At 58.3% G+C, this 25,520-nt stretch overlaps 8 protein-coding genes across 8 annotated transcripts; 5 read left to right on the top strand and 3 right to left on the bottom strand.

Annotated features, from left to right (window-relative positions):
- Positions 1–210: 210 nt before the first annotated feature.
- Positions 211–3,304, top strand: BJ171DRAFT_532562 (putative Zn transporter). The gene is made up of 8 exons (XM_053112791.1): positions 211–523; positions 949–990; positions 1,104–1,166; positions 1,333–1,645; positions 1,880–2,045; positions 2,208–2,412; positions 2,708–2,814; positions 3,010–3,304. The coding sequence occupies exons 1-8, from the start codon at positions 259–261 to the stop codon at positions 3,220–3,222; spliced, it is 1,374 nt and encodes a 457-aa protein (XP_052962089.1). The 5' UTR covers positions 211–258; the 3' UTR covers positions 3,223–3,304.
- Positions 3,305–6,059: 2,755 nt separating this feature from the next.
- On the top strand, positions 6,060–9,603 carry BJ171DRAFT_532560 (uncharacterized protein). The gene has a single exon (XM_053112790.1). The coding sequence runs from the start codon at positions 6,327–6,329 to the stop codon at positions 9,144–9,146; it is 2,820 nt and encodes a 939-aa protein (XP_052962088.1). The 5' UTR covers positions 6,060–6,326; the 3' UTR covers positions 9,147–9,603.
- Positions 9,604–9,981: 378 nt separating this feature from the next.
- BJ171DRAFT_532555 (uncharacterized protein) lies at positions 9,982–13,213 on the top strand. Its single transcript, XM_053112789.1, is given in 5 exon segments — positions 9,982–10,277; positions 10,291–10,391; positions 10,671–10,853; positions 11,279–11,416; positions 11,518–13,213. The coding sequence occupies 4 exon segments, from the start codon at positions 10,302–10,304 to the stop codon at positions 12,871–12,873; spliced, it is 1,767 nt and encodes a 588-aa protein (XP_052962087.1). The 5' UTR covers positions 9,982–10,277; positions 10,291–10,301; the 3' UTR covers positions 12,874–13,213.
- A 48-nt stretch (positions 13,214–13,261) lies between these two features.
- Positions 13,262–15,957, bottom strand: BJ171DRAFT_641173 (cyclic nucleotide-binding-like protein; the record flags this gene model as incomplete). Its single annotated transcript, XM_053115775.1, has 5 exons — positions 13,262–13,712; positions 13,834–13,992; positions 14,222–14,662; positions 14,766–15,074; positions 15,193–15,957. 5 exons carry the CDS (start codon positions 15,955–15,957, stop codon positions 13,476–13,478), a joined length of 1,911 nt encoding a protein of 636 aa, XP_052962086.1. The 3' UTR covers positions 13,262–13,475.
- A 669-nt stretch (positions 15,958–16,626) lies between these two features.
- Positions 16,627–18,265, bottom strand: BJ171DRAFT_604729 (ribosomal protein L10-domain-containing protein). The gene is made up of 4 exons (XM_053115190.1): positions 18,116–18,265; positions 17,752–18,005; positions 17,143–17,442; positions 16,627–16,969 (listed from the first exon to the last, which is right to left on the bottom strand). Exons 1-4 carry the CDS (start codon positions 18,141–18,143, stop codon positions 16,877–16,879), a joined length of 675 nt encoding a protein of 224 aa, XP_052962085.1. The 5' UTR covers positions 18,144–18,265; the 3' UTR covers positions 16,627–16,876.
- A 99-nt stretch (positions 18,266–18,364) lies between these two features.
- On the top strand, positions 18,365–21,191 carry BJ171DRAFT_532548 (NUDIX hydrolase domain-like protein). The gene is made up of 9 exons (XM_053112788.1): positions 18,365–18,645; positions 18,817–19,078; positions 19,226–19,347; positions 19,576–19,792; positions 19,897–19,928; positions 20,031–20,128; positions 20,361–20,412; positions 20,539–20,548; positions 20,690–21,191. Exons 1-9 carry the CDS (start codon positions 18,370–18,372, stop codon positions 20,872–20,874), a joined length of 1,254 nt encoding a protein of 417 aa, XP_052962084.1. The 5' UTR covers positions 18,365–18,369; the 3' UTR covers positions 20,875–21,191.
- A 309-nt stretch (positions 21,192–21,500) lies between these two features.
- Positions 21,501–23,787, bottom strand: BJ171DRAFT_449217 (cation efflux family-domain-containing protein). The gene is made up of 5 exons (XM_053108204.1): positions 23,346–23,787; positions 22,862–23,131; positions 22,609–22,693; positions 22,263–22,475; positions 21,501–22,071 (listed from the first exon to the last, which is right to left on the bottom strand). The coding sequence occupies exons 1-5, from the start codon at positions 23,598–23,600 to the stop codon at positions 21,773–21,775; spliced, it is 1,122 nt and encodes a 373-aa protein (XP_052962083.1). The 5' UTR covers positions 23,601–23,787; the 3' UTR covers positions 21,501–21,772.
- A 404-nt stretch (positions 23,788–24,191) lies between these two features.
- On the top strand, positions 24,192–25,318 carry BJ171DRAFT_532545 (cytochrome c oxidase, subunit VA/VI). The gene is made up of 2 exons (XM_053112787.1): positions 24,192–24,291; positions 24,810–25,318. Exons 1-2 carry the CDS (start codon positions 24,246–24,248, stop codon positions 25,223–25,225), a joined length of 462 nt encoding a protein of 153 aa, XP_052962082.1. The 5' UTR covers positions 24,192–24,245; the 3' UTR covers positions 25,226–25,318.
- The last annotated feature ends 202 nt before the right edge of the window (positions 25,319–25,520 follow it).

Below are 25,520 nucleotides of genomic sequence, written 5' to 3'. Positions count from 1 at the left end.
GTGCCAGCCGATCCTTCTGGATCGCCGTGCTGGTATTGGGCCCATTTCGGAAGTGTGTCGGGCTGGGCAACGTAACCAAGCAAGCTGGCGGGCTGTGTCTCGAAGCCAATATCCTTCTTCCGATCCTCTCCCACACACACAAACCACTCCGCCGCTATCCTATAAAGGTTCCGCCCTCCCACCCGGGCCTCGCAAGCTTCCCTGCTCTCTCCCTCGTGCAGGCCCCTCCCACATCCTGCTCCCTACCTGTCTGTCGACATGGACTTCTCCGAGTCTTCTCCTCTCCTTCCAAGAGCTTCTGGCCGGCCCGCGGACGGCAAGGTCCAGAGGGTCACCATCGATCGAGCCGCCAGCCCATCCTCGTCGCAGCCGGGCACCCCCCGCGGCTCTCAGCTGCGGTGCATCAACGTCGAGACGAACCAGCACAGCAGAGAAAGCGAGGCCTCGAAGCGCAAGCTGCTGATCGCCACGATCTTGTGCTTTATCTTCTTTCTCATCGAGCTTGTCGCCGGCTACATCTCTGGTAAGGGTCCAGTCTGCTCGCTTGGGGCCAGAACAGGACGGAGCTGGCAAAGTTGGGTAGAGCAGGAAGGATGGGATGATGGCAGGACGCTGGAGGAACGGCCTCTGGTCCTTCCGGCGACGACTTGGCTCATCGCTCGAGCAGCAGAGCGATATCCGGTGCTGCTTGCTGTCTGGAACCGAATATGCGCTCTATTTGGACCTGGATCTGCCTTCTTGAAGCCATCAATATGCCACAAGCCAGCCTTGCTATTTGGTCGATCATGCCCCCCAGTCTCGAGAAAATAGGCAACTAACGATATGCTTTCCCTCCCTCACTCTCACTCCCTCACTGCCTCGCAACGGATACTCGGACCGTCGTTGCCTCTTGCGGTGATCGCTGGATCTACAACTTTCGACCCTCGACACACACACATATACGTACAGGATCGCTCGCCATCTTGAGCGACAGCTTCCATTTGCTCTCTGGTAGGTCACCCACGGAGGAGGCTTAGCACAGCGCCATCCCGCTAGGCTGGTATGTCAAGATTGCCAGGAGAGCGCTCTCGTAACCCTATCATGCTCGCTCCTTTCGGTTCCAGATATTGCCGGGTTCGCCATCTCGTTGGTTGCTTTGTATCTTTCGAACCAGCCGGCGACCAAACGTAAGCCGTCCGCGACTGCGGGAGGCATGGGTTCTTGCTTGGATCTGGGAGGTCAAGCAGCTGTACGATCCATTCCTCAGCGATACCGAGTCGCCGTCTGATGATGCGGCGTCGGTCTCCCACCACCTTCTCTATCTTCGTGCTTGACACTCTGTGCTTCTCGCAGGCCACTCGTTCGGATTCCACCGCGCAGAGATCATCGGCGCAATTGCCTCGACCTTCCTCATCTGGATTCTCACCGCGTATCTACTCGTCGAAGCCTTTGAGCGTCTCCGAAATCCAACACCAATCGATGCCCCGATCATGTTTGGCACCGCTGCCATTGGAGTCGTCGTTAACATCGTGCTTGGGCTGACACTGCACTCGCACTCGCACGACCACGGCCACGGCCACTCTCACGACCATTCGCATGATCATTCGCATGATCATTCGCACGACGATGGACACGACCATGGACACGATTACGCTCACGGGCAGAGGTGCGCCGGCCGCTCGCATTACGTGCTGGTGCTTGTGAGAGCGACTGCAGAGTCTGCTGCCACGACCGAAAGGCAGCCCGTGTTTTTACATGCCGATCGCAGTCCTCGCCATGCTCGACTGGCATGCTGACAGTGTTGGTTTTTGTGTTGGCACTGACTCAGCAACGGCACCAGCAGCAATCGATCGGCAACTGACTCCTACTCTCAATCACAATCGCACTCGCACGGACTCAGCTCGTCGACTCACAAGTCCGCGACCAACGGCACCCTGGTGCAGTCGTACCATGTGCATGACCATGACTTGGATGGGTCTTCCGAAGACCAGGTCGAGACTTCCGCCGTCCCAGCTGTTGCTGTTGCGATTTCTAGCGCCCCATCTTCGGCCCCAACACGAAGCAAAGTAAGGCCTGGCCGAGCAACTTGTGCCAGCGGAGAGTCGGTCGAAGCCAGCGGAGGACAGGAGCCCAAGTGCCGTCAATTGCTAACTCATTTACATGTCCTTCCATTGGTTTCTCTGCACGCGACAACCTACCGGCGCGACGCTCCCCCTGCCCGACTCCAGCAAGTTAACATTAATGTGCACTCGGCAGCCATCCATGTGATCGGCGACCTCATTTCGAGCATCGGTGTCTTGATATCAGCAGGAATCATTTGGTACGACCCGTCCTGGACGATCGTCGACCCAATCTGCACGTTCATCTTTTCGATCTTTGTGATCATGACGACAATCAAGCTGATGGACAACAGCCTCAGGGTCCTGATGGAGGGTAAGACCCAAGCGAAGCTGCAAACAGGGATAGCTGACAGAGACGGGGGCAGGCATAAAGCGTGCCCGGAATGGCGAGACGGAGGCAGAGATAGCAAGGTTGAAATAACTGGGTTTTGGATGGCGTGTCGAACCACAGCCAGGGACTCGTAGCCATGGGCCTTTGATGTTGGTGGGCTTGTCCATGGCGGTAGAGTTGGTAGACACAGGTGCCATGGATGTTTGGGATGGACAGCACCGGGCTTACGGGAGGGAAATCAAAGAGGCTGATCCCCAGGCGTTTCCTCACCATATAGCCACGCCAAGCAATATCGATGTCGAGATCGTCACCAAAGAGCTGGTAACCGTCCCGGGCGTCATCAACATCCACGATCTGCATATCTGGAACATTACGGTCGGCAAGGTGGGTATCCCCGTGGTGCTGGATGGGCATGGGCGGCGAGGGTGAGATGGCGAGGCGGATGAATGAAGGAGAGCCTGATGGATAGGAGGGGCTGGCTCTCGGAGCCGAGTGAGTGAGTGATGCCTGCGGGCAAGCTTGGATGCTAACCTTGTGCTGTGTTTGCTCGACGAACTTGATGGTCATATTCCAATGCAGCCCGCTCTGGCCGTCCACATTGCGGTCTCGCCAACCTTCCCGGGCACGAACCAGCCCCTGACGGTGGAAGACTGCCACTACATCCTTACGGAGGCCCAGCGCATCCTCTGTGAGGAGCACGATATCCACCACACCACTATCCAGGTGGAAGTCGCATACGAGACGGACGATATGCCGGTCGGCCACTGTGCGCCGCTGATGTGCCGAATGTGAACGGACGGGCAAGAGGCGGGGCCACCCAATTGTAATGGAATGGTAGACGGGGAACAATATTGATGTATTCCCATGGCCTCAATGCCGGGCCAAAAGTGCCGAAGCCTCAGGGATCGTGGCGACTCGACAGGGCTCGAACGATTTGCCTGTGGTATCGGTGTTGGTGTTGGTGTTGGTGTTGGTGTTGGTGTTGGTGTTGGTGTTGGTGTTGGTGTTGGTGTTGGTGTTGGTGTTGGTGTTGGTGTTGGTGTTGGTGTTGGTGTTGGTGTTGGTGTTGGTGTTGGTGTTGGTGTTGGTGTTGGTGTTGGTGTTGGTGTTGGTGTTGGTGTGGGCTCTGAATCGCAGAACTGATGAGGTTCAAACTGGTCAATGCCGGACTTTGCTGCGACGGAGAGAGCCCGGCGGCGACACAACCAACAGCTCGCGAGCAGCAGGACAAGGACGAACAGACGCGGGGCCAGAGGCCGCCATGGGCAGCGCTTGCCTGGACACAGGACCGGAGCGCGCGACATTCACGTGGCCCGAAGCCTCTTAGTGCTGTTGCACAGACATGGTGCCACAAAGGGACGCGCGGACGCCACCCGCCAGTCCAGGGGGAGAGGCACACGGGGGGACCAGCGAGCCAGCAAAGTTTTGGAGCGAACGAGCGAACGAGGGAAGGAGAACATGAAGGATGACGTGGAGCTCGCGGGTGACGGAGCGGGATACGCAGCAACGACGCAGCAGCAGCGACGAGACAGGGCTCGCGCTGCACCCGGTGGCGTGCGGGCTGGGGGGTGGTGGGGAAGAGTTTGTGGCGCTGGCCGCGGCCAAGACGACCAAATGCATTAGCCCGGTGCACGTTTGGGAGATATTGGATTCGAAATGCCGCTGATGCGACAGCGGCCAGGCAGGCCGCACCCAGAGAGCACATGGCGAGCAGATTGGAAGGGGGACGAAGGACATGCTGGCCTCTGCGGCAAGCATGATTCTGCGGCAAGCACGATTCTGCGGCCGGGTCTCTTGCACACGCCTCAAAGTTGCGGCCTCGCTCCGTGGTGGGGTGTTCCTGGCCTTGTGGCAGTCCCCGGGGAAGGACGCAAGGCGCCTCGTCGTTGCCACAGCCCGTCAGGCGGACCCGGTGGCGGCGGGGCCAGAGCAGGGGGAAACGAGCGATGCGGAAGAGATGGCAAATGGACGCGCGGGGGACACGGCATGGGCGGCGAGGCAGGGGCGGCATGGGAAGATTGGGGGGGGTGCATCGATGCAGCAGCGGCAGCCAGGCGTGGGAAGACGCTAACATGGAGCAGCAGACTGGATGGTGGCGTGGGGCCACGGACAATTGGGGTGGATGAATCGGCTTGCCTGGCGATGCCCGGCGATGGCCGATGGTGTTTGGCAATCTTGGCGATGGCGAAGAGCGATGGCCCGATGGCGAGATAGGAAGCACCCGATGGCAGATGTGCAATCGCTGGCTGGATGGGCGACCCAAGCGGCGGCTTTGTGCGGCATTGGGTTGCTGCGTGTGTCCGCACCGACCAAATGCGACGCGGATGTCAGTCTGGAGCCAGGTCCTCTGCTGGACACAGACCTGTCTCAATCTGCCCCCGCCAACAGCGCACCAGATGCACAACCCGCCAGGGACGTGCAGCGGCATCTGGCTGCGATGAGCCGCACCAGACCCGTTGCTGGAGGCGGGCTCTGGTCCGGGCTGCAGCAGGGCGGGAGCAGTATCCGGGAGCTGCTTCCCAACGAAGATCAATGCAGCCTCTGGGCTCTGGGCTCTGGGCTTGATGACAAGGGACCGGCTGGCAACCGGCTGGCAACCGGCTGGCAACTGGCTGGAATCCGCATCGGGCTGGATGACAAGGCCCCGCCGGCCTTCCGGGCCTTTGGGCCGTTCGCGGATCAGGCGCTTCCGTGGCGGCCCTTGTGTGGTCATGAGTCACCGTGGCCGCCCCTGTCGGTGTGCCGGGGAGCAATGTCAGTGTGTCAGTGTGTGGCGGTCGCTTTGGCGGCATTGTTGCTGCTGTCGTTGGATGAGACGGCCATCGGCGCTGTTGCTGATGCCGTTGCCGTTGCCACTCCTGCCGTGCGGGACAGCATCGCAAGCATCATCAACACCAACATCGTCAACACCGATGCCATCGGCATTGGCTGCATGGATGTGTCGCGCCCTGGTCCTTCCTGTCCCACTCGGTCTGTGCTGTTTGTGTGCCGCCTGTCCCTTCCTCGTCTCGCGCTCGCGGCGCTGGCCCCGGTCGTTGTCTGCGGCTGAGGGGCGGTGCGCCTGCTATCGCGCGTGGCGGCGGCAGCAAGGATTGGGCGCCATGGGCGCGGCGCTGTCCGCTGGCACGCCGGAAGCTTGCACACACAACAAACAGCCGCCCCTCGTGGTACAGCGGGGCGGCTGGCGGCACAAAGCCCCTGCTCGCACAGCAAGCACACTCTTCTGCGACACAGCCGGAGGACAAGCGCCTCGGGCTGATGCAGCCGCAGTTGATTGCGGCCACTGCGCAGTGGCCGGCTGCGCTGACAGAAAACTGCATCCGCCACCACCACTTTCACACAGAACACCGCAGCAGCGACATCAACACAGTGCGACAGTAACAGCGGCAGCAACAACAGCAACGCAGCACAGCATTAGCACAGCAACACAACCAAACAACAATGCAATAACAACCAAGTAACAATGCAGCACAACCCCCTCGCAGCCTCACACCGCACATGCTCATGCCCCTTCCAACCCCCGGCTGTCTTGGTCCAAACAAACGACGACGATCTCGCCCCAGCACCGCCTCAGGCTACCATTGCGTATTACTAAACCGTTTTACAGACCGCCCCCTCTCCGGTCTTGGGCTCCATCGTGCATTTTTTCTCGCTCTCGCTCCATGTTACCTTCGGCTGCGTGAGCTCTGATCGCCGTGATCGCTCGTCTGCTGCCGATTCCCCCCCACCTTTACAGGCACTCCATCCCTTTCCATCCTTCGGCGACACACCTGCCTCGTCGACTTGCACATCGGGCCTATTGACTGCACATCTGTCTCGGCGGCTGTTGCCCAATTACTACTCCCACTCCTGGTCCGCAAGCGGGCAAACCGCTCATCTCCCTCGGCGGCTCGATCATGAACCCGTATTTCCATCACTCGCCTCAAGAGCCCAATTCGCGACTTGCCGGACAAAACAGACTCCCTCCCTCTTCGGAGCTCCTCCCTGACCCCAAAAAGCACCCGCTTTCGCAGCCCTTCGCCGATCCCGTTGCCTCCCAGCCGCTGCCCTATCCCTCGATGCTCGCCTCGCCCGGCTACCACTACAGCCACTACTTGCCCAACGGCGCCCAGCCCGAGCTGTCCTATGCCGACATGCCTCCCATCGGCGCCCCTGTCCAGCCCCATCCCTATCTGATGCACGAGTACCCTCCCGTCGTCGGCGACTTGGCTGCCATGACCCGCCATGACCCGCAATCGCTGCCCAAGCCCGATGCCCAGCTCCTTCCTGCCTTTGCGCCGTCGCAGTGGAAGGTTGCCCAGACTCAGAATCAAAGCCAGACCCAGAACCACACCCAGAACCACACCCAACCGTCCGTCTACCAGTTCTCTCCGCAGGAGCTGCCGTCGCCCTCCCACTTTGACTCCTCCAAGCGCATCCAGACCCTGTCCCAGACTCGGCAGCTCAAGCCCCAGTCGCCCTCGTTTCCGCCATCGTTCCCGCACCCGCACTCTCATTCGCACTCTCAGCTGGCATCGATATCCCGCTCGCATCCGTCGCCACCGTCGATCCCGCCCTCGCCGCTGTCTCAGTTGCAGAGCCCAGGCGCCCATCAAGCCTCCGCAGCCCATACCCAAGGCCCGAGCCAAGTCCCTGGTCATAGCCATGCGTCCGGGCCCTTTTCCGATCACTCCCAGATCCGGACCCAGATCGCCAGCAACGGCCATGCCCATGCTCTCGATCACGGTCATGTTCCCCACGTCCCGACGCACTTGCATGCCCAGGTTCCAAATCACGGCCATCTTTCGGGTCATAGCCAGATGCCATCCCATCACCATCAACATCCATCGCAGCTTCCCGCCCATCCTTCTGCTCGCCAGAATGCACAAGATCCCTCATTCGGCCTGCCTCATGTCCAGGACTACTATTCGTCCATCCCGGCCCACACCCTGATCGACCACATGTCAACGCCCGCCCGCTTCAACCCTGAGTTTGGCGCAATGCCCTTCCCGAACTCTGTGCGCATCGATCAAGCCGCTATCCTCGACGGCATACCAAAGAGTGATATGACGCTCTCACCCCATCGAGACCCTGCCCAGACTTTGGCCGAAGACGGCTTCCACCCGGTCCCAGCCCAGCGCTACCTTCCGGCCGAGTATCCAGAGTACGGCAGTCTCCCCGTGTCTTCGTCCCTCCCCCAACATGAGCGTCGAGATGTCCATCCCCACCATCCGCATCCCCATCCCCTTCCCCTTCCCCATCCCCTTCCTCATTCCGCGGACGTCAAGCCCAAAAAAACTGCCCTGTCGCAGGTCGCCACAAAGACCATCGACAAGTCTGGAAAGAACAAGCCCGCCGCCGTTGTTCAGTCGCTTCTTCGCCATCGCAGTTCGCCCACGGGCTCTTCCCAGCTGCTGGGCGACGCCTCGCAGCCCTCAAGTCCTCCGTCCGAGTCTGACCCGGGCCGCAAGGTCATCCAGGAGCTTGGCCACTGTCGCAGCTGCCACGCCAGCCTTGTGCATCTCACGCTTTATGGCCCGTCGTCGCTCTTTCAAGAGCCCTACGAAGTCAATCTCGTATGCGAGCCCTGCCGGAGCTCGACAGCCGCTGGCGAGCCACCCGCGTCGCTGGAAGAGTCGCTCGCGTCGCCCGAATCGCTGGCTGTCACCTGCGATGTCTGTAAGGGCTGCATCTGCTGGGGCGGCGTCGGCATCCAGAAACCCGAGGGCTGGAAAAAGGCTGCCTTCGATGTCGACACCCTATGCAAGACCTGCGAGCAAAAGTACCAGTTCTGCACCGAATGCGGAGGCGGCGGCCGCCGGCGCACCGGCAAGTGGCGTCCCAAGGAGCTCTTCAGCGAGAACAAAAAGACCTGCAACCTGCAGCACATCCGTATCGGCAAAGACGTCGCCGTCAAGTACGTGGTCTTCAACATTTCGTCCCCGACCAGCTCGGCCCTCAACTCGGCGTTCCTGTCGCAGGTCCTGCAGATGATCCGCGATATCAACATGGAAAAGATTGCCATCCCCCAGAAGATGGAGACCCACGTGTCCTTCAGCACCTTTGAGCGCATCGTCCAGCGGCTGGACGGCGTCACCGATGAGGCCCGGGACGACATTATGCGGCCGTGCGCCATGGGCGAGCTCAAGTTCCTGATCATGGGCCAGGTGCCCATTCCGAAAACCCGCCGGCGCCGGCAGCAAGGCTCCCTCGTCGACCTCGGCCGCGCCTCCGACCCACACATGTACATTTCCGTTGCGATCGTCAAGCTCGACCTAGGATCGCGATGCCTTCGGTTCTCCTATGGTGCCGACCGACAGTACAAGATCGGCGGGTCACCGCACTCGGTGAGCCTGATGCGGGCCATGGTCGAGTACCTGCAGTCCGAGCCTCTCTCCCCGGAGCTGCACCGGTTCTATTCACGAGACCCTCTAGCATCGACGGCCTATCCGGCGCCTACGCTTGGATCGCTCGTGCGCTATATTTTCATGCGCGCGCGCAAGCCCAACAAGTCCACCAACTTTACCGACAACACCCTGCGGCGCCTGAGCTTCCTGCCCCAGAGCGAGTTTGTCCACCGGGTTGCGGTCGAAGAGAACCAGCAGATCGACGAGAGCATCTTTGTGGAGAACATCAAGATGCCGCCCGAGGTCCTGGTGGATTTTGAGATCTATGTGGCCAAGGTGGATGAGTTCATGAAGGTGTCCTGCCCAAGCAAGCAGGGCCACATGGCCTGAGCGCCTTGTGTGGCACTCGCTACCATGGTCGCCAACTGCTTGCCATCGTCGCATGTCGTGCATGTCATCGAGCCATGATCGTTGCTGACTGGCGGTTACTGCTGCATGTTGCGCGTGTCGCTGAACTGCAGTCGCTTACCGCCGATGTGGTCGGTCACCCCCTGCCTCTCTTGCAATCATTATCTGCCTGGGTCGTCACATTCCCCCCCTCTCAGTACAACGGTCTTGCTGTCACATATCGCAGATTGTTGTTCTTGGGCGACCGGGAGTTGATATCCCCCCATATTTGGTATTCCCGTACATCCTATTGCAAATATAACAATCCCGTGACTGCATTCATCGCCTTGTGGCTCTGTACACTTTATTCAGAAAAAAACGGGACACCACAGCCGCTTCCATGAACATGTAGTATGTGCTGTGCTTGCGTCAAGCAAAGCCACAAGAAATAAAACAGATCACTTTGGCAGCCTCCGAGTGAAGATCGCCGGTCGCTCTCCGATCTCCACAATCGACCTGCATACTGCGATCATGTTGCGCGCCGCATTGACGCCGCGATTCCACACTGTCCGGCGAATGGTCATGGCCAGCGCGCGATAACATTGGGTAACAAAATATTCGATCAATGGTCAAAACCTGGGTGTCCCGTTTTTTATTGGATTGCCTGTAATCATGATCTCGAGCAGGAGCCGATGGACCGACGCCTGTCGATGGCCTGTTTCATTTGGCACGGCATCCGGTGGAATCCTGGCACCCCATATGACTCTGGCTGCTGCCTCTGTTGCTGCTTCTGTTGCTGCACCTGTTGCTGAGCCGGGCTCCTTTCCCGCGCACCCACCAGGCCACTTGTTTCAGTTTCGGCCTTGGTGTCGCTCCAGGTGCCACAGACTTGCCTCTTGTCGTCCCCAAGAGCTTGCCCGTTGCTGGCCTGCTCTTCGTTGGGTCCAGACCCTGCAGCCCCGCCTTTTTGCCCTCTTGCCTTCATCGCCCCGCCCCGCCCCGCCTCGGCCCATGCCCGCTGCAGCCTCTCGCCTGTGTCTCTGCGCTTCCTCGGCCTGGCCACGGTCCTCCACCTCTCGATTCCTTCCGTATCTGCGCTGAATCTCAGCCTCACTCCCCAGCCAATCCCTTCCTCAACCCGGCTCGGCACTCCCCTCAATGTCGAAGCGAAAAGTCGTCTGTGTCGGCGACGAGGGCGTCGGCAAAACATGCATGGTCCTCCGTCTTTTGAATGGCTCTTTTCAAGAGGTACGAGTCGGCTCTGGCTTTGTCGGTCACCGCAGATCTTGGTTCCCAAAGAGCCCAACACGCACTGCTCTGCTCTGTCCTGTCCTGCTCTGTCCTGTCCTGTCCCTGGCAATCTCTCCCTTCCTGCACCTGCTCTTTGGATTTGACAATATGGCCTGACACAGCTCTCATCGGCTCCGTTCCTGACGTCTTGTCCGCATCAATCTCATCCCGGCTCTCGCCAAATCTCTTTGGTGCTACCGCTTCTTTCTTCTTTTTCTTTTCTTTCCCGTTCGACAGGAGCACGTTGCTACCCTCGAGGAGAGCTACTCGCTGCCCTCCCAGCCCGATCTGGAGATCTGCGATACCGCCGGTGCCGTGGCCTTTGACCGGCTTCGACCCTACGCATACGAGCGCGCCTCAAGCTTTCTGATTTGCTTCGCCGTCGATAGCATTCCGTCTTTCAAGAGTGTCGAGGAGAAGGTACGAGCGCACGACTCACTCACGATATCCGTTTGGGCAGAGGGATGAAGAAAGGCCAGATGGGGAGGCGACGGCAGTCCAATCCAAGTCCTGGGCAAGTCATGGACGGCCATGTAATCAATCTGGGGGCTGCATCGATCAGCAGTCGCCAAAGCTGGAAGCGACTCTTGGACATGATTCTTGGAAGCGACTCTTGGACGCGATTCTTGGATGGGATTCTTGGACGTGATTCTTGGATGGGATTCTTGGATGGGATTCTTGGATGGGATTCCGCGCCATATCCTGGCTTGCGAGGCCAGTGTTGTCCGCGCTGTCTATCTCTGGGACATGGATCTCGAGTATAGATCCCCAGATACCATGCCAGTGCTTGTCTTGGCCAATAGCACGTTGTAACCCCTTGGTCTTTTGCTCTGGTGCTCCTTCAGTTCGTACCCGAGGTGCGATATTACTGCCCCAACCGGCCCTTTGCGGTCGTTGGACTCAAGTCGGATGCTCGAGACAAAGCTGCCCGCGAGTCGCCCGGTGGCGGTAGTCCAGAGTCTGGCTTTGTGACCTTCGAGATGGTGAGTTCCTCGTGCTTCAACCGTCGTTACCTCGCGTTGGCAGTTCAGCTGGGCCGGCTCCTGACCGTACAGTCGCTTCACTCTGGGCTTGAACTATCCAGGGCCTCGAGCTCGCCAAGAAAATGTCGGCTACGCGATACGTCGAGTGCAGTTCCCTCAGCGGCGACGGCATCCAAACCGTCTTTGGCGGCCTCGACAGTGACATCAACACGGACGAAGACAACTTCATCACCGAGGTCGGTCGGCGCCGGGCAAAGAGTCTCACTCCCGCAAGTGCAAAGATCGTCCGGGACGTTGGCAAGGCTCATGAGCACGACGATGACGACGACAACGACCATAGCAAATCCGAGGCTCGCAAGCACGACTCCAAGACATCTGCGTCGTCCAGGCATCGAAAAGATGGGTCCGACCCCGATGTCTCCGACAGAACCCGCACCGACAGAACCAAGAAAGAAAGGAGCACCGCCGCTCGATCGAGCCATGTTGCCGATAAGGACGACTCGCGCAACTCTCGTCGCAACCGCGATCCTTCGGCGCCTGCGAGCGAGCGAAGGAAGCGGGATCCTTCCGCCGCGCCACTCAAACGAAGCGATACAACCCATCGCAAGACCCAGTCGATGTCGTCCTCGACAGCAGCAGGGGCCAAGCCCGCCGTCCGCACCAGCACCGTCTCCAAGGATACCTCATCGTCGGGCGAGGCACGATCGCCCCGCAGCTCCGCCATCAACGGGACGTCTTCGCTTTCCAGAACCACGACGGCACCTTCCAGTAGCGCCACGCGGGTCCGCAGCTCGACCTTTACCTCGCCCGACACTGCCCCGCCGCGGGGCTCCAGTACTGCGTATTCCTCATCCTCCACGCTTCGCAAGCGGGCCTCGATCTCGACTATTTCGACTGCTTCGCGCCGCCAGAGTGCCGTTTCTGCAGAGAATCCACCCACGCCTCCCGAGAAGACTCTCCGCTCGGCGCGCTCGATATCACGGCTCGACCGAGCTGCTGCGTCGCCGACCCCGAGTGCTTCTGCTCCCAACTCTCGCCGATCCTCTATCCGACCGGGACCAGAGCCTCTGTCGGCTTCGGTCGTGCAGACAGCAGCTTCCACCAATGCACTGCGAGCCAGCCCTGAGCCCGTCGAAGCTGGAATCCCGGCTCCGGCCGTGCCAGTCGCTCGACCCCGTAGCGTCTCCTCCGCCGCCACCGTTGGCTCGTCCACCAGCACGCCGGTGCCACCCAAGCGAGTGTCGCGCATCACTCCCACCCCGGCTCCGGCTGCTGCAGCGTCAAAGCGCCAGCCACAACAGCCGACGCCCCCGCTCTCTCCGGCCCCACAAGCACCGCCCACGCCGCCAGCCAAGGAGCGTCGAGTTCCTGTGTGGGAACGCCTGGCCAGCAGCGTCAACGACAAGCGCAAGGGTGCCGAGGCCAAAACCGGCAACCACGGCGGCGGATGGAAGTAGTCGATCCTCCGGCACATGATTGCTGGAATACAATCGTGTCTGAAAGCTATGATCCATGGAGCTGCTGCGGTGCAACGAACCCGGGTCTCCTCCTGCCGTGCGATCGTGCACGAAGCACAGCAGTTGGCGATAGAGACGAAGCTACATACCCGGCGGCTCCGTTGTATGTATGTATCGAGGAGTTGACATCCCCCAGGATATCCAAGGATGGTCATTGGTACCCTCCTCCGACCCCCCTTATATTTTGCGTCTCTGGTATCTGAATACATCTCATGTCCCTTATAGCACAGTCAATACGAAAAGTTACGGGACAGCGACCCTTTTCTCTGGCATCAGCGACGAGTCCGGGGGTGGGGAAGAGGCGAGCAATGCGGTAAACGACAATCGCAGTACCAAAGCGATCATTCCGGTGACGATGATGGTGGTGATGATGATGACAATTATGATAATGATGGTATTGAGGCCAAGTGGACACCTTGCTCAGGTTGTGGATGGAGGATGCCAGCGCGTACAGAGCGTCGCCGCTGCTGATTCCTTGTGACTGTTCATCCACAGACCGCCTCCTCCACCCTTTCCCATCCTCTGGCCTGTTCCCGCGCCGGTTACGCCAAAATGCTCCGCATCAAGTACGCCTGCATTCTCGACTTGGCTATCTCGGCGATGGACTCGCCGATCTGTGGATACTTTGATATCATCCTGAGAACGTCCTCCTTTCGCAGCTCGTACGTCGAGCAGTCCGACTTTGCCAGCACCGAGGCAGTCCTGGGAACTTCCTCCAGAATTGCCACTTCACCAAAATAGGCGTTGGGGCCCGAAGCGGTGTCGATGGTTTGGCCAAACTGTGGGATTTAGGTAGAATGTGGTTGGGATGAGCACATGAGCAGCGCTGGCTCCGTTGCATTGCAATTCAGGTCACATCACATCGAACCATATCATTCTGCGACAGCGTTTGCTGCTCACCTCGGACAGGACGTCGACGTTCCCTGCTGCCAGGAAGTGCATCGAATCGCCGTGCTCGCCGCATCGGAGGATATAATCTCCAGACTTCCAGCTTCGTCGGTTCATCCACATTCCGAGCTCGCTCAAAACTTCGTCTTGAACGTGCAGGAAGATTTCGATCTGAGAGAGAGGACCGCGGTGTGTCGTTATCGAGTCGCCAAGAAAATCAAAGGGAAGCGTTATCAAGCCGTCTGGTGCAAGCTCAGATGATCGAGATAGTGAAAGAAATTGAAATCGCCGCTCCTTCAGACTCTGACACGGGTGCTTCATCGGCTGCCCGAGGTCAGTTCCACGCGTGGGGACTGTTTCAAAGTCGCTGAACAAGTGCCTGTCCGGGCAACCAACGCACCTGCTTCAGCGCCTGCAACGAGATTTCAACATCGAATTGCTCGCGGGACTCGCCAGTCTCTCCACGCTCCTTCAGGAGGCTGTAGCGCTCGGCTGCCACACGGGCGATCTGCTTCTTGACCTCCGGATAGAGCGTCAGAACCTGCTCCAGACTCGACTTCATCATCTTGAGGACAAGACACTGCTCCTTGGCCCGAATTGACGCTGTTCGCTTGATGTTGTGGAAGAGCCCGACCTCGCCAAAGAATGCTCCTTCGACCATGACAGCATGGACCGCGCCCTGGGGGCCAATAACCTCGACCGAGCCCTTGAGGAGGAAGAATATGGCGTCGGACTCATCGCCAATGTTGATGACGTTCTTGCCGGGATCGTATACTTCGGGTACGATCGTCATGACGAGCTGCTCAATAAACGTCGGCTCCACTTCGGACAGGACCAGGAGCTATTGGCCGAACATGCTGCCATTAGCGTCGCTATTTTTCTGTACTGCCCAACGGCAAACACCGCTGTAAGGCTCGTGAGCTGCCTGACGACACACAGCTTACTTTGCCGAGATCCTTTCGGGCAAGATCAGCCAGAAACTCTCCTCCAAACTCCTTCGAGAAAGCATTGGTGGTCTCCTGGTTTTTAAGCCAGGAGAGCTTCTCGTCGATCTTGTCCACGACCTGCTTTTTCAGGTCGGGGTGAGGGGCAAGCACTTGGTCGATCGATTCGCGGGTCAGCACTAACAACTGGCAGTTGGTCTTGGCGACAATGTTGGCCGTGCGAGTCTGGTTGACCAGGCCCAGCTCTCCAAAGAACTCGTCTTCGCCAAGGGAGCCGATGCTGTTTCCCTTCTGACTCTGGATTCCGACCTGATTGGGGAGTGCAATTGGCTGGGATTTAGTGCAAATTGTCGATGCTGGATCCGAATGCGAGTATGCCTGATGTCAGGATGACGACGCAGATGTCAGCCGCTGCTCTGAATATTACCTGGCCCTCGACCACAAAGTACATCTCTTTAGCCAAGGTGCCGAATTTGACGATAAAGTCCCCACAGCCCGCAGAGAGGGGCTTTCCCTTGGCAGCAAGTTCGTTGAGGACCGTTTGCGGGAAGCCCTTGAAGGCAGGGAAGGCCGAAAGGAGCTCGGACGCCGACCCTGGAACAACCTCGCCGCTGGATTGCTGCCGGACCGCTCCAGAGCCTGTCATCTGTGGTGAGCCCGAGATGCCGGCGGCTACGCCGGGGGACAGAGGGACGTCGGACACCTTCTTGATCGATTCTTGACCTTTTTGGTCAGAGAGCCTCCGGCTGAGACTTGGGGCGGTCGGAGTGTCGATGGAGCTCCGTCGGATCAACGTGGTGAGGGTCGGTCGAAGGGCTCGTCTTGGGGGTCGGGTCACGGGCTTGCTTACTTCGGTGAACATACTGAAGCTCTCGATGCTGGCTGTCTTGGCAATGGGCTGATTTCCTGTGGAAGGTGTGCGCTGCAGCGAGGCCGGGCCGATTTCGCCGCTGCTGAAGGATCGGTCGTGGCTCAAGAGAAGCTGCTCGTTGATCCGCGACGACCCCTGGCTGGCGGTGCCGTGAGCTGGGGTGTGGGTCGCGATGGACGGTGTAAGGATGGAAATGGCTCTTTGGACTTGGCCGCGGAGCACAGCAAGCTCGACGGTGGCCTGTCTGAGCTGGGCCTTAAGGTCGTCTCGCTCTTTCTTGAGGGAGTCGATAGTTCGCTTCAGCTCCCCGACGTCGTCCATTGTCGCGTGGGTTGGTGCGGGCAAGCTCAAACAGCAGAGGTGCGGCAATGGTCGATAGATGCAAGCGGGCTCGGCGAACAGGGTGGAGCAAAAGGATGGATCCGTCGCAGCGCTGGTTTGTGGCCGCCTTTAGAGATGGAGATTCCAGCACCCGACACGAGTAGCTGAGGAGGATATCGCCGTGGGAAAGGGATGGGGAGATGGCGCAAGGGGGAAGCTTGTGAGCTCGAGAGCAGAGGCTGGATGGGCGGTGCCGGTGCTGGGGTGCTCACAACCATCGACGACTTTTCTTCGTGGGGGACCGATCGATACTCAGCGGGCGCCGACACAAACAGAGGCCATTTGCGATGGTTAGTGATAGCATCCAATCCGTCCCCGCCATGATTGGCCAGAGGGTATTGTGGTCCCGCCACGAGCTACAATGTGCTCGGGGGCAAAGCGGCCGAAAGCGACACCCAATGTGGACGTCACTTGGAGCAGCGTCACTCGATGCAGTATGGCTTGGGCTGGTATCGCAGGAGAAGTCTCTCTGCCGAATTTAGTTGGACGACCTAGGACTGATACTGCCGGAATATTGCACTGTGCTCAAACAGGAAGCTGCTCGTTTGAACTATGCCAGCTCGTGTGTCAAAGCTTGCATCCAACAAGACCATTTGAGATAGATCTGATCACCTATATGCACCGAGACTCGTGCACAACGCTGTATCAGCGATTTATTGCAATCCAGATCCACAGAACATGGTGCCCAAGGTCAGTTTGACGCCCTTGCCGTTCGATGATGAGGGCGACGGACGTTTGTCTATATGCCCACTCGTCCAGAAGTTGGACTGCCCCTTGCCTGTCGAGTGTACCGGCCAAACACCGACCGCCTGTCTTGGGACTGCTTCAAGATGACATGTCCACAAAACAGCGGCGGCAACTACGAAGACTCAGCCAGATCCACAAAGGTACCGTTGTTCCAGTGGCAGAGCAGCGTCACATGGAACTCGGCCATCTGAACAAAAAAGTGTTTCTGCACGACCGAGCCAACTAGATTAGAGAGATATTCGAGGTGATGATCCTCACAAAAGCACATCCTGAGCGAGATCATTTCGTCCGCGCCACGAGCTGTCTCGACAAAATATGCGGCAGCTGCATCTGGCTAATCGGCCAAACGAACTGCATTTGTTCACGTCGTCCACGTACCAGAAGCTGGGCCTGCTCAGGAGTCAGCACACTTCCTTCGTGGCAGACAACATGGTCGCGCGTGAGCATAACCTTTCCGTTGACAAGCTTGGTGGGCAGCCCCAGGCTCCTCAGCTGCGGCTCCATGTTGTGCGGGAAGGGGTCCTCGCCTCGGAAAAGGGCACCCTCCTTGAGTTCAAAGGTCTCAGTGGCCACGCAGCCCGATCGAGCATAATCTTGCTTGCGATAAGAATCGAAAAATGCCTCAACCTCTTCTTTGCTGGCGTTGGTGAACAGAAGGCCAACGTTGCCATCGAGTTTCTGTAGGTGGATTCCAAATGGGATTGTCCATCAGATCGGCATCCAAGGCGGGTGATCATGCCGACGAATGCCGAGCAATCGGATAGGGTCAGCGCTGCAACCGCCGCGCAAGTCCGGCGCTTGTGCTGGAGCAGCCACCTATCTCATCCTATATGTGCCCATTTGCCAACCAAGACAACTCCCTTGACAAGCCAGTGTTGCAGCCATGCATCCACCGAACTTCGAGCACGCAGCGACGGCTCCAGGATTCAACTCCAGCAAAATCGACGACCGCTTGTCCGGCGATCCGCTGTCCAGACCAAAGCGTACCTCAGCCACGTATCGGAGGTCTTCTTTGTACTCCTCCTCGGCCGTAGTGCCAAGTGCCTTGGCCATGACCTTGTTTTTGCCAAAGAAGAATTTGGATGTGCTCCACTCGGTTCGGAGATCCTTGAGGAACGTATTTCTCATGTTTTCAACCGAAAAGACATAGACGCTGGTGAACGAGTCACAGGCATCGCGGACTTGCTGAAACAGAGTGTCCTTCTGCTCCCGGGTCTTCTTTTGTGTCTTGGTTAGCGAGACTGGTTGGCCAGGTCGGCGACAAGACGATGGATGCGGTCGGGTCAGTAACGCTCGGGTGAACGGCCCGAATCGGACGTTGGCTGGTCATGGATTCTCTGTCTCGACTCACCAATCTGGGCTCTCTTTGACTTGGGCATGGCGATGCAACGTGGCTGCGGACAGTGTCGATATGGTGACGGTGACGGTGTCGGTGACGGTGTCGGCGACGGACAGAGTGGATCGATCGGAACGTCCCAGACAAGCGCCTGCTCGCCAAAGCCGCGAGGCAAAAAAAAAAGTTGGCTGGAGCCGGATTGTGCGACGCAGCAAACTCCGACAGACAATGGCCGACCCGGACGCTGCCGCATCCTGGCCTGCTCTGCCATGTATCGACCGGGATGGCACCGGCTGCGATTGCGGCTGCAGAGAGGCTGGTCGACGGTGGTGCCGGGGACGACATGTCTGTCCTGGCTGACTTCCAACCAGGTGCTGCATGGACAGGCTCGCACGACAGTGTCTGGTCGTTTGTGCCTGTGCACCAGCCGAGTGACAAATTCTCCGCGAGCGATCAAGCCCGTCGCCAGGCCGGCTCTGTCCGCATTCCGCCATCTGCCAAGAATGCACCACCATCACTTTGCCTCCAACCCGCTGGACCGTCTGGTGAGCCCTGGTCATCGCTCTTCTAAAGCATCCGAGAGCATCGGCAATCGCACAATCTGTATTTGCGCTGCTCCGTGTCCGTACCCGAGTTGCACTGCCAGTTGCCGCCGTTTGATCCAGACGGATCCAGATGCGTCGCCGAGGCTGATGTGCGCTGCTCCATCCCGCCAGTCGACCAAGCGCGGTGACTCGACCTTCCTCGCCAAGACACTATCAGACACATCGTCAAAGTTCCTCGTGTATGGTGGCCACCGCATTCTTGTTACCAAGGACAGAGAGCTTGCGCTGCTCTCTCGTCTAGACCTTGAGACGGCGGGAGGGCAGTCCCTGTTTGAAGGCGGCGAGGCCACGACACTCGTTTTTCTCGGGGTCGACAGTCGCTCAATCGCCTACTGGGCCATCGACGGTACCGGACAACTGGCCGGCCTGGAAGGTGGGTGAATAGTCAAGGCTGATGTCCGGCCCCATCTCGATCAGCTCAACAGCTGTTGAACGACTGGATAGGCAAGCTGCCTTGACCGCAATGAAATGTGCGCTGTTTTTCGGATTCCTTCGTACTGACACACGGCTGTTTTTGCAGAGCCTCTGAGCCAGAAAGGACTGAGCTTTGCGTCCTCGCGGCCCGCCGCCTTTGGCTTTTGCTCGTTCCATGCGGCCCTCTTTTCTCAAGCAGCAAGTCTCCTTGACTGGAACTCGAGAAACGTAAGCCTGTCTGTCGATGCAGAGTCGAGCATGATTCTGTGTACACTCTTGCGTGCCATCCGCGATGGATAAGCCAATGGACGCTGTGCGTGAAGCGATTAGGAGCGGACTTGATGGATGTCTTGGATTCACTCCTGTCCACGGGCCCACTGTCAGCCACAGTCGAATCGAGGATCTCTGCTGTTACTAACTGCGGCTTGCGCTGACCTCTAAAATCGTGGCTTCCAGCGATTCTGCTCCTCTTGCGGCGGTAGAACTTCCTCCGACGACGGCGGGTACAAGCGCACATGTCCCAACGCTGCCTGCGTCTCCAACAAGGGAATCCAGAACTCGTCGTATCCCCGCACCGACCCTGTTGTCATTGCCTGCATCATCTCCAAAGACGGCGAGCGCTGTCTCTTGGGCAGAAAGCCTGTTTGGCCACAAGGAATGTACTCATGTGTTGGTAGGCTTTCGGTTTCATTGTTATGATCAGGAGGCCGCTGCACTTTGCTAAATCGACCATGCTAGAACCAAAGAGTTACTCATCGTTCCACCCTTCGTTGTCAGCCGGATTTATGGAAGGTGGAGAGAGCATTGAGGTGAGCCACATCCTCGAGTCTGCTCTCGCTCGGGCTGTGCCGCAATCCAGAAGGTTGCTCTTCCAGACACGGGATACTGATACGAACGTTCCAATCTTCCAGGAGGCTGTCCAGCGAGAGGCATACGAGGAAACCAATGTCCGGATCTCCAAGGTGTGGTACCACAGTTCCCAGCCATGGCCGTTCCCTGCTCAACTCATGTAAGTGCGCGACATCCTCGAGCGGCCCTGTATCGTATCGCATGGTATCGCATGGCATTGCATGGCATTGCATCGTATCATGCAAGCGACTAGGATCGCTCGGGTGGCAGATTCTCGATGAGCCGGATCCGATATCTCTCCGGTCGGAAGTAGCAATGTCGATTGATGCTTGGCCATGCAGTCGGACCCCGACTCATTCGTACTGACCCTGAGTCGCATGGCTCTCTGAAAGGATTGGATGTGTCGCTCAGGCAGAAACAGAGGACATTCAGCTTCATGATGATGTAAGTGGATTCGCGAGCCTCTTCTCTGAGGAATCTGCGAGAGAGACGCACTCTGAAGGCCGCGGAATGAATACGACCGGATCACTGACCCCGCTCGTCGTTCTCTACCCGATTTGTGTCGCTTAGGAGCTCGAAGGTGAGGTGCAGCGGTGTCTCCCATGATTCACTTGGCCAACTTATGCTCTGCAAGCGATGCTGCTCTTGCTGTGTCCTATTGCCTCCTGTGTCGTCATACTGTGCAGTTTGCTCGCCTGACACTCAGCCAACCATCGCTCAGATGCCCGCTGGTTCACGCGCGAAGAGGCACGCGAAATGCTGTCGAATGCTGAAGCGCACGACGCCCCTGCCACCGGCTTGTTCACTGCCAAGCCGTATGCGATTGCAAATACGCTCGTCAAGAGCTGGGTCAACGACACCTTCGAGAGCCGTCAGCCGTGGTCCAGTCCGCAAGCTCGTATTTGAAAATCCGTCAAGATGATGGCACAGGCAGACGAAGAGACAATCGACACAGACTCTGTGGCCTAACTGTGATATGGTGCAACTGGCAGCAGAATATCTTTGGCAAGTTGGCCATCCGTCGCTTTCCCTCCTCTTCGTCACTCCGAAGCCAACCGTGATGGGTTTTGGTACTGATTTGGGCCAATCCAATCCAATCCAATCCAATGGAGATGGGTACAGGCACCTTTGATTCATACCATTGAGCTGAGCGGAGGCGAGATCGCCACCGCTACAGCCAATCCAATAAAAACGGGACACCCTGGTTTTGGCCGTTGATCATATTTTGTTGCCTCAAAACATCGCGCGCTGGCCATGACCATTCTGTGATGCGGCGTTACTGTCATCCATAGCCTGAGAAAAGTTGCCTCCATATTCAGTGTGCCCATGAGCACCATTCATCGCTGGCACTCCGAGACCAGTACAGCGTCAAGGTAAGGGCTATGCATCCAGTCCCAGGAGGCAGCGGTTTGCTCGGCACTTTGAGCAGTTCAAGCACCGCCGTCGCCACCCACATCGCCCTTCTTGTGGCTCAGCTTGATGCATGCCATCACATACTACGCTGACCTATGGGATCGTGAGGGTGTCCCGTTGCTCATGTGTAAGGTGTAGCCCCATGTCTATTGATTGAGTTTAGTGCCAATCTGTCCAAGCAGACCGTGTCTTCATGGTCGAACAGCGACACCAGCAAGCTGCCAAGCTATCACGGCAGCGGCGTCCTGTATACTTGGAATGATGTGCTCCGTATTGCTTCATAACAAAAGTATGCGGAGAAGGATTGTGGAAGGAAACCGACATGATTGAGAGCAGGGCAGCGGGCTGCCCTGAACGGTTCAAATATCGGGACAAGAGCACGAGCGCCGCTTCATGGGCGAGAGTGCTCCGGCTTGTGGCTGCTTTCGAAATCCAAATGCACAAACGCGCGGTCGACGACCTTCAAGCCCTCGAGCTTCATCTGCAGGCTCTCGCCAATGTCATGGGCGTCCTCCAGCGTCATGGTCCGAGGGAGCACAATGTCTACCTCGACAAAGTAGTTGTCGCCCGAGTGATATGCAAAGCAGGTGTCGATCTGCAAGATCCGCGGGTCGTGAGTGAGCGAGATGTAGATAATCTTCTTGAGGAAAGCCGGCTCGGCGGACTGTCCGATGATCTTTTGGATGTGCTCTAGCAGTGGCAGAGTCCCAGAAAATGTGTCAGCGGCTGTGCTTCAGGCTGCATGGGACGATAGGAAGCAGGCCGGTGAAGACCAGCACCAAAGGGGACCTTGGAACTGGAGGCTTGTCGTATGTGCGATACACTGCATGAACCGCCCTCGGCTACAGCGACAGCAATACAACATAACTCAGCGGTCTTACCCCATGCTGTCTCTGTCCATGAGTGCAGAATAACAAGGGCGATCAGAAGACCGCCGACCGGGTCGATCCACCACAGATAATATTTGCCCAGCAGCGATGCCGCAATGCCGAAAAAGTTGACGATGATGTCGTTACGGTGGTCTGTGGCGAGCACCGCTGCGCTGGGATACTCAGACAGGCTTGAACAAAACATGTACAGGCATGCTTTGAGCACTGAGGAGCCCAGACAACCAAAGTTAGAGAGGATGGGGGCGGTGAGACCCAGGCGCTGGTGGACTCTGCCAAGATGATCGATTGACATTCGCGAAGTGTAGCCAGCCGGTGATAGCACGCCAACTCCACGAACCTAGAGCAACACCGACACAGGACAGGCTGGCCATGTCCACATCGACTTCGTGGTTCTTGGCAATCAGCGTTTTCATGCTCTCCGCCTTTCGGGATTGAGGAGGTTGCCGGGGAAGGAGCGACAGTGCTCGTCAGCCCAGTTTCGTCATTGCTCACAGCGTCACGGCAGTCGCTGCGCCTGAACATGTCCCCTGGTGCTCCCGTCCTGGTGTCGGCGGACGGAATAATGTGCAGAGGCGCAGAGGCAAGCTTACCATCAGCTGAAATGAGACCGTGGCCATAAGGCTTGCAAACACAATGATGCCTGCGGTCTCGAGTCTCATCTTTCCAGTTGGGTATTCATGTCGGTTCTGCTTCGAGGCAGCATGGGCAGCTATGAGTAGGACTATAGACGAAGCCAGGTCCATGAATGCATCGGCCATGGTTGCGAAGAGCGAGAGCGAGTTGGATGTCAGGGCGGCATAGAGCTGCAGCGCCATGAGGAAGACGTTGCCGGCCACAGAGCAATTGATGGCGAGCTGGAGCTGCAGATGCGAATGATAGTAGATAGAAATATGTTGTGGGCGCGCCGGGATGACCATCGGTCCGGAGAGACGAAAACGGGTCAGCAGCCTCACCAGACACCAGTATCCCGCTGAAGCCACCCCATATCGGCCGTGTGAACCACATGGGCGTGCTCACGGACCCAGCGCGACTTTGATCATGCTCCGTTGGGACAAGGGCGTTGCTGGAACTTACCCTGAAGAGTTTTGCCTGCTCGGCTTCTTCGTCGTGTGGACTCAGCGAGTGCAGCAGATCGTCGATGAGCTCGTTTTGAGCCTCGTAAAACTCGGCGATCTTGCGGCCTCTCGAGCCCGACCGTTTGAGCGCAGACACATCTGTTGTGGGCTTTTTGAAGCTCTGCAGATGGAGCGGATCGGCGACAGTCTCTGCGACGTTGACGACAACGGATGATGGAGCACCCGCAAGCAGCGGGGTTGTTTCTCTGGACATGTGTGTGGGATTGAGACGAGGACGATATCGACAGAGTTGTGGATGAATGCGGAACCAGGCGTTGCTGGCAGTTGTTGATCGGCCGGTCTGAGTGAGTGGGAGCGAGTATTGGTGCTCCGCGGGCAGATCAAGCAGCAATCGGATCAAGCAGCAACCGGATCGACAGCACCCAGGGCGGAGGATTGGCTGAAGCGCGGGGACATGCGAAGAAAAGATCATGTGAGCATGGTCGCACGGGAGAAAGTGGTTCGGCAGCAGCCACAGCAGCGCAGCGCGGCGCAGATGAATGAATTCATTCGCGGCTCGAGCCGGCGCCGCCCTCGAACCGGTGCCCAGCCGGCTGTGCCTGGCTGCGACACAGAATGCCCACGTGAACACGGCTGCACACACACACACACAGGCGTTCTCGCGAGACGCGCTGGCGTGAGTCACTCGGGCTCTCGCTGCGGCGAGACGGGGGCCGAGAGTGCGCGAGAGCAGGCGAGATGCGTGCCGAGAGCGAGGCCGAGTTTTCTTTTTTCCCCGCAAAGATGACTCGCAGTGTCATATAGGCGCCTGCTCGCGCCGGTTTGCGTTTTCTTTTGCGCTTCTCCCTCGTCTGATCGCCGTTGGCTTTTGTCGCTCCGCTCAACCCAACCCACCACCATGTTTGCTCGTCTCGCCGTCAGAAGGGCCGTCGCTGCCCCCTTGGGTAAATGTCGTGCCGCTGCTGCCACCGTTGATGCTGCCGTCGGTGCTGCCGTCGGTACCCTGCAACTCCGACGGCCAGGCGCCTCCTCTGCTGTATTGCGATCCGAGTTTTCCGCATGATGTCGGAGCGTCACTGCGGTCGCCGCCGGATGGGCTCGATCGATGGGCCGTGTCCGCCTATGGCCTGCGTGGATACGTTTCAACAAGACCATGGCCGCCCTGTTGAATTGTGGCTTTCGGATGCACCCGACAATTATTCATCCGGCGACCCACATCGATGCGCTTGTGCACTGCCGAGCATGCATCTCTATCGACCGGGTGTTTTGCGGATCTCGAACGACCGAGGCGGCCACCAAAGAACCTCGTTTTGAGGCTGTGTGCGCCCTTTGAGCATCGCCGCGCCCGCCTCTGCCAGCATCCGATACCACGCCGTGATTCCACGACACCCCCGTTTCGTTATGAACTCGACCTTCTGTGCTCATATTGATTGATTCGTCTGTTTATCGTCCCATTCGACAGCCCGCGCTGCTTTCGCCCGCCCCGCCCAGTTCGTCGCTACTCGCGGATATGCCTCGCACGAGCTCGACCCCCAGAACCAGAAGGACTACGACGGCTACGTCCAGAAGTGGGTCTCGCACTTTTCGACCTGCGAAGACGACTTTGAGCTCGAGCGCGGCCTGAACCACATCTTCGCCGCCGATTGGGTCCCCTCTGTCGATGTCATCACCGAGTCGCTCAAGGCCGCTCGCCGCCTCAACTCGTACGCCACTGCCGTCCGTGTTCTTGAGGCCCTCGAGGGCAAGGTTGAGTCCAAGAGCCAGTACAGCCAGTACATCAGCGAGCTGAAGCCTCTCCTGGCCGAGCTTGGCGTTGAGGAGAAGAAAGACCTCGGTGCCTTCAAGATCGTCCGCGAGTTCAGATGGTTCAACGAGTAAAGCCGCCATCCTCCCCCCAACACTGCCTCCTTGTTTGAAAACGACAAATATCAAATAGAGTGACGCCTCACTCGCCGTTAATTTCGCCTCCAAGATCCGTCCCTGTGCTCGCTGTGGGTCTCGGCGCGGAGGGAGCAATCGGGTGGCATCGGCTGAGGGCATGGCCAACGCAAGCCTATCGTTTTCTTGTCGACGGCCGATCACTCCGTGCATGTTGGGTTGGTAATCTTGGGGAGCGTCAAACGAGACGCATCATGGTCGAGGATGCTCTCTCGACCCTGACGCGCATGCTGTC

The sequence above is a fragment of the Polychytrium aggregatum genome (assembly GCF_025602895.1).
Source record: "Polychytrium aggregatum strain JEL109 chromosome Unknown BJ171scaffold_86, whole genome shotgun sequence".
In the NCBI taxonomy this organism is placed as follows: Eukaryota; Fungi; Chytridiomycota; class Chytridiomycetes; order Polychytriales; genus Polychytrium; species Polychytrium aggregatum.
The sequence above is the reverse complement of the archived record's forward strand: the minus strand, read 5'-3'. Positions and strand labels throughout refer to the sequence as shown.

Bases quoted from the DNA above. Each gene is read 5' to 3' on its own strand.
- BJ171DRAFT_532562 (XM_053112791.1), top strand. From the start codon at position 259: ATGGACTTCTCCGAGTCTTCTCCTCTCCTTCCAAGAGCTTCTGGCCGG. The intron at 524-948 runs GTAAGGGTCCAG...ATATACGTACAG, and splicing joins TGTCGCCGGCTACATCTCTG to GATCGCTCGCCATCTTGAGC. The intron at 2,815-3,009 runs GTGGGTATCCCC...ATTCCAATGCAG, and splicing joins GGAACATTACGGTCGGCAAG to CCCGCTCTGGCCGTCCACAT.
- BJ171DRAFT_532560 (XM_053112790.1), top strand. From the start codon at position 6,327: ATGAACCCGTATTTCCATCACTCGCCTCAAGAGCCCAATTCGCGACTT.
- BJ171DRAFT_532555 (XM_053112789.1), top strand. From the start codon at position 10,302: ATGTCGAAGCGAAAAGTCGTCTGTGTCGGCGACGAGGGCGTCGGCAAA. The intron at 10,392-10,670 runs GTACGAGTCGGC...CCCGTTCGACAG, and splicing joins TGAATGGCTCTTTTCAAGAG to GAGCACGTTGCTACCCTCGA. The intron at 11,417-11,517 runs GTGAGTTCCTCG...TGAACTATCCAG, and splicing joins GCTTTGTGACCTTCGAGATG to GGCCTCGAGCTCGCCAAGAA.
- BJ171DRAFT_604729 (XM_053115190.1), bottom strand. From the start codon at position 18,143: ATGCCCAAGTCAAAGAGAGCCCAGATTG. The intron at 18,006-18,115 runs GTGAGTCGAGAC...CTGGCCAACCAG, and splicing joins GTCAAAGAGAGCCCAGATTG to TCTCGCTAACCAAGACACAA. The intron at 17,443-17,751 runs GTACGCTTTGGT...ATCCACCTACAG, and splicing joins ACCTCCGATACGTGGCTGAG to AAACTCGATGGCAACGTTGG.
- BJ171DRAFT_532548 (XM_053112788.1), top strand. From the start codon at position 18,370: ATGTATCGACCGGGATGGCACCGGCTGCGATTGCGGCTGCAGAGAGGC. The intron at 19,079-19,225 runs GTGGGTGAATAG...CTGTTTTTGCAG, and splicing joins ACAACTGGCCGGCCTGGAAG to AGCCTCTGAGCCAGAAAGGA. The intron at 19,793-19,896 runs GTAGGCTTTCGG...CTTCGTTGTCAG, and splicing joins AGGAATGTACTCATGTGTTG to CCGGATTTATGGAAGGTGGA.
- BJ171DRAFT_449217 (XM_053108204.1), bottom strand. From the start codon at position 23,600: ATGTCCAGAGAAACAACCCCGCTGCTTGCGGGTGCTCCATCATCCGTT. The intron at 22,694-22,861 runs GTAAGCTTGCCT...CAATCCCGAAAG, and splicing joins CGGTCTCATTTCAGCTGATG to GCGGAGAGCATGAAAACGCT. The intron at 22,476-22,608 runs GTTCGTGGAGTT...TGGGCTCCTCAG, and splicing joins CTGTGTCGGTGTTGCTCTAG to TGCTCAAAGCATGCCTGTAC.
- BJ171DRAFT_532545 (XM_053112787.1), top strand. From the start codon at position 24,246: ATGTTTGCTCGTCTCGCCGTCAGAAGGGCCGTCGCTGCCCCCTTGG. The intron at 24,292-24,809 runs GTAAATGTCGTG...CCCATTCGACAG, and splicing joins GGCCGTCGCTGCCCCCTTGG to CCCGCGCTGCTTTCGCCCGC.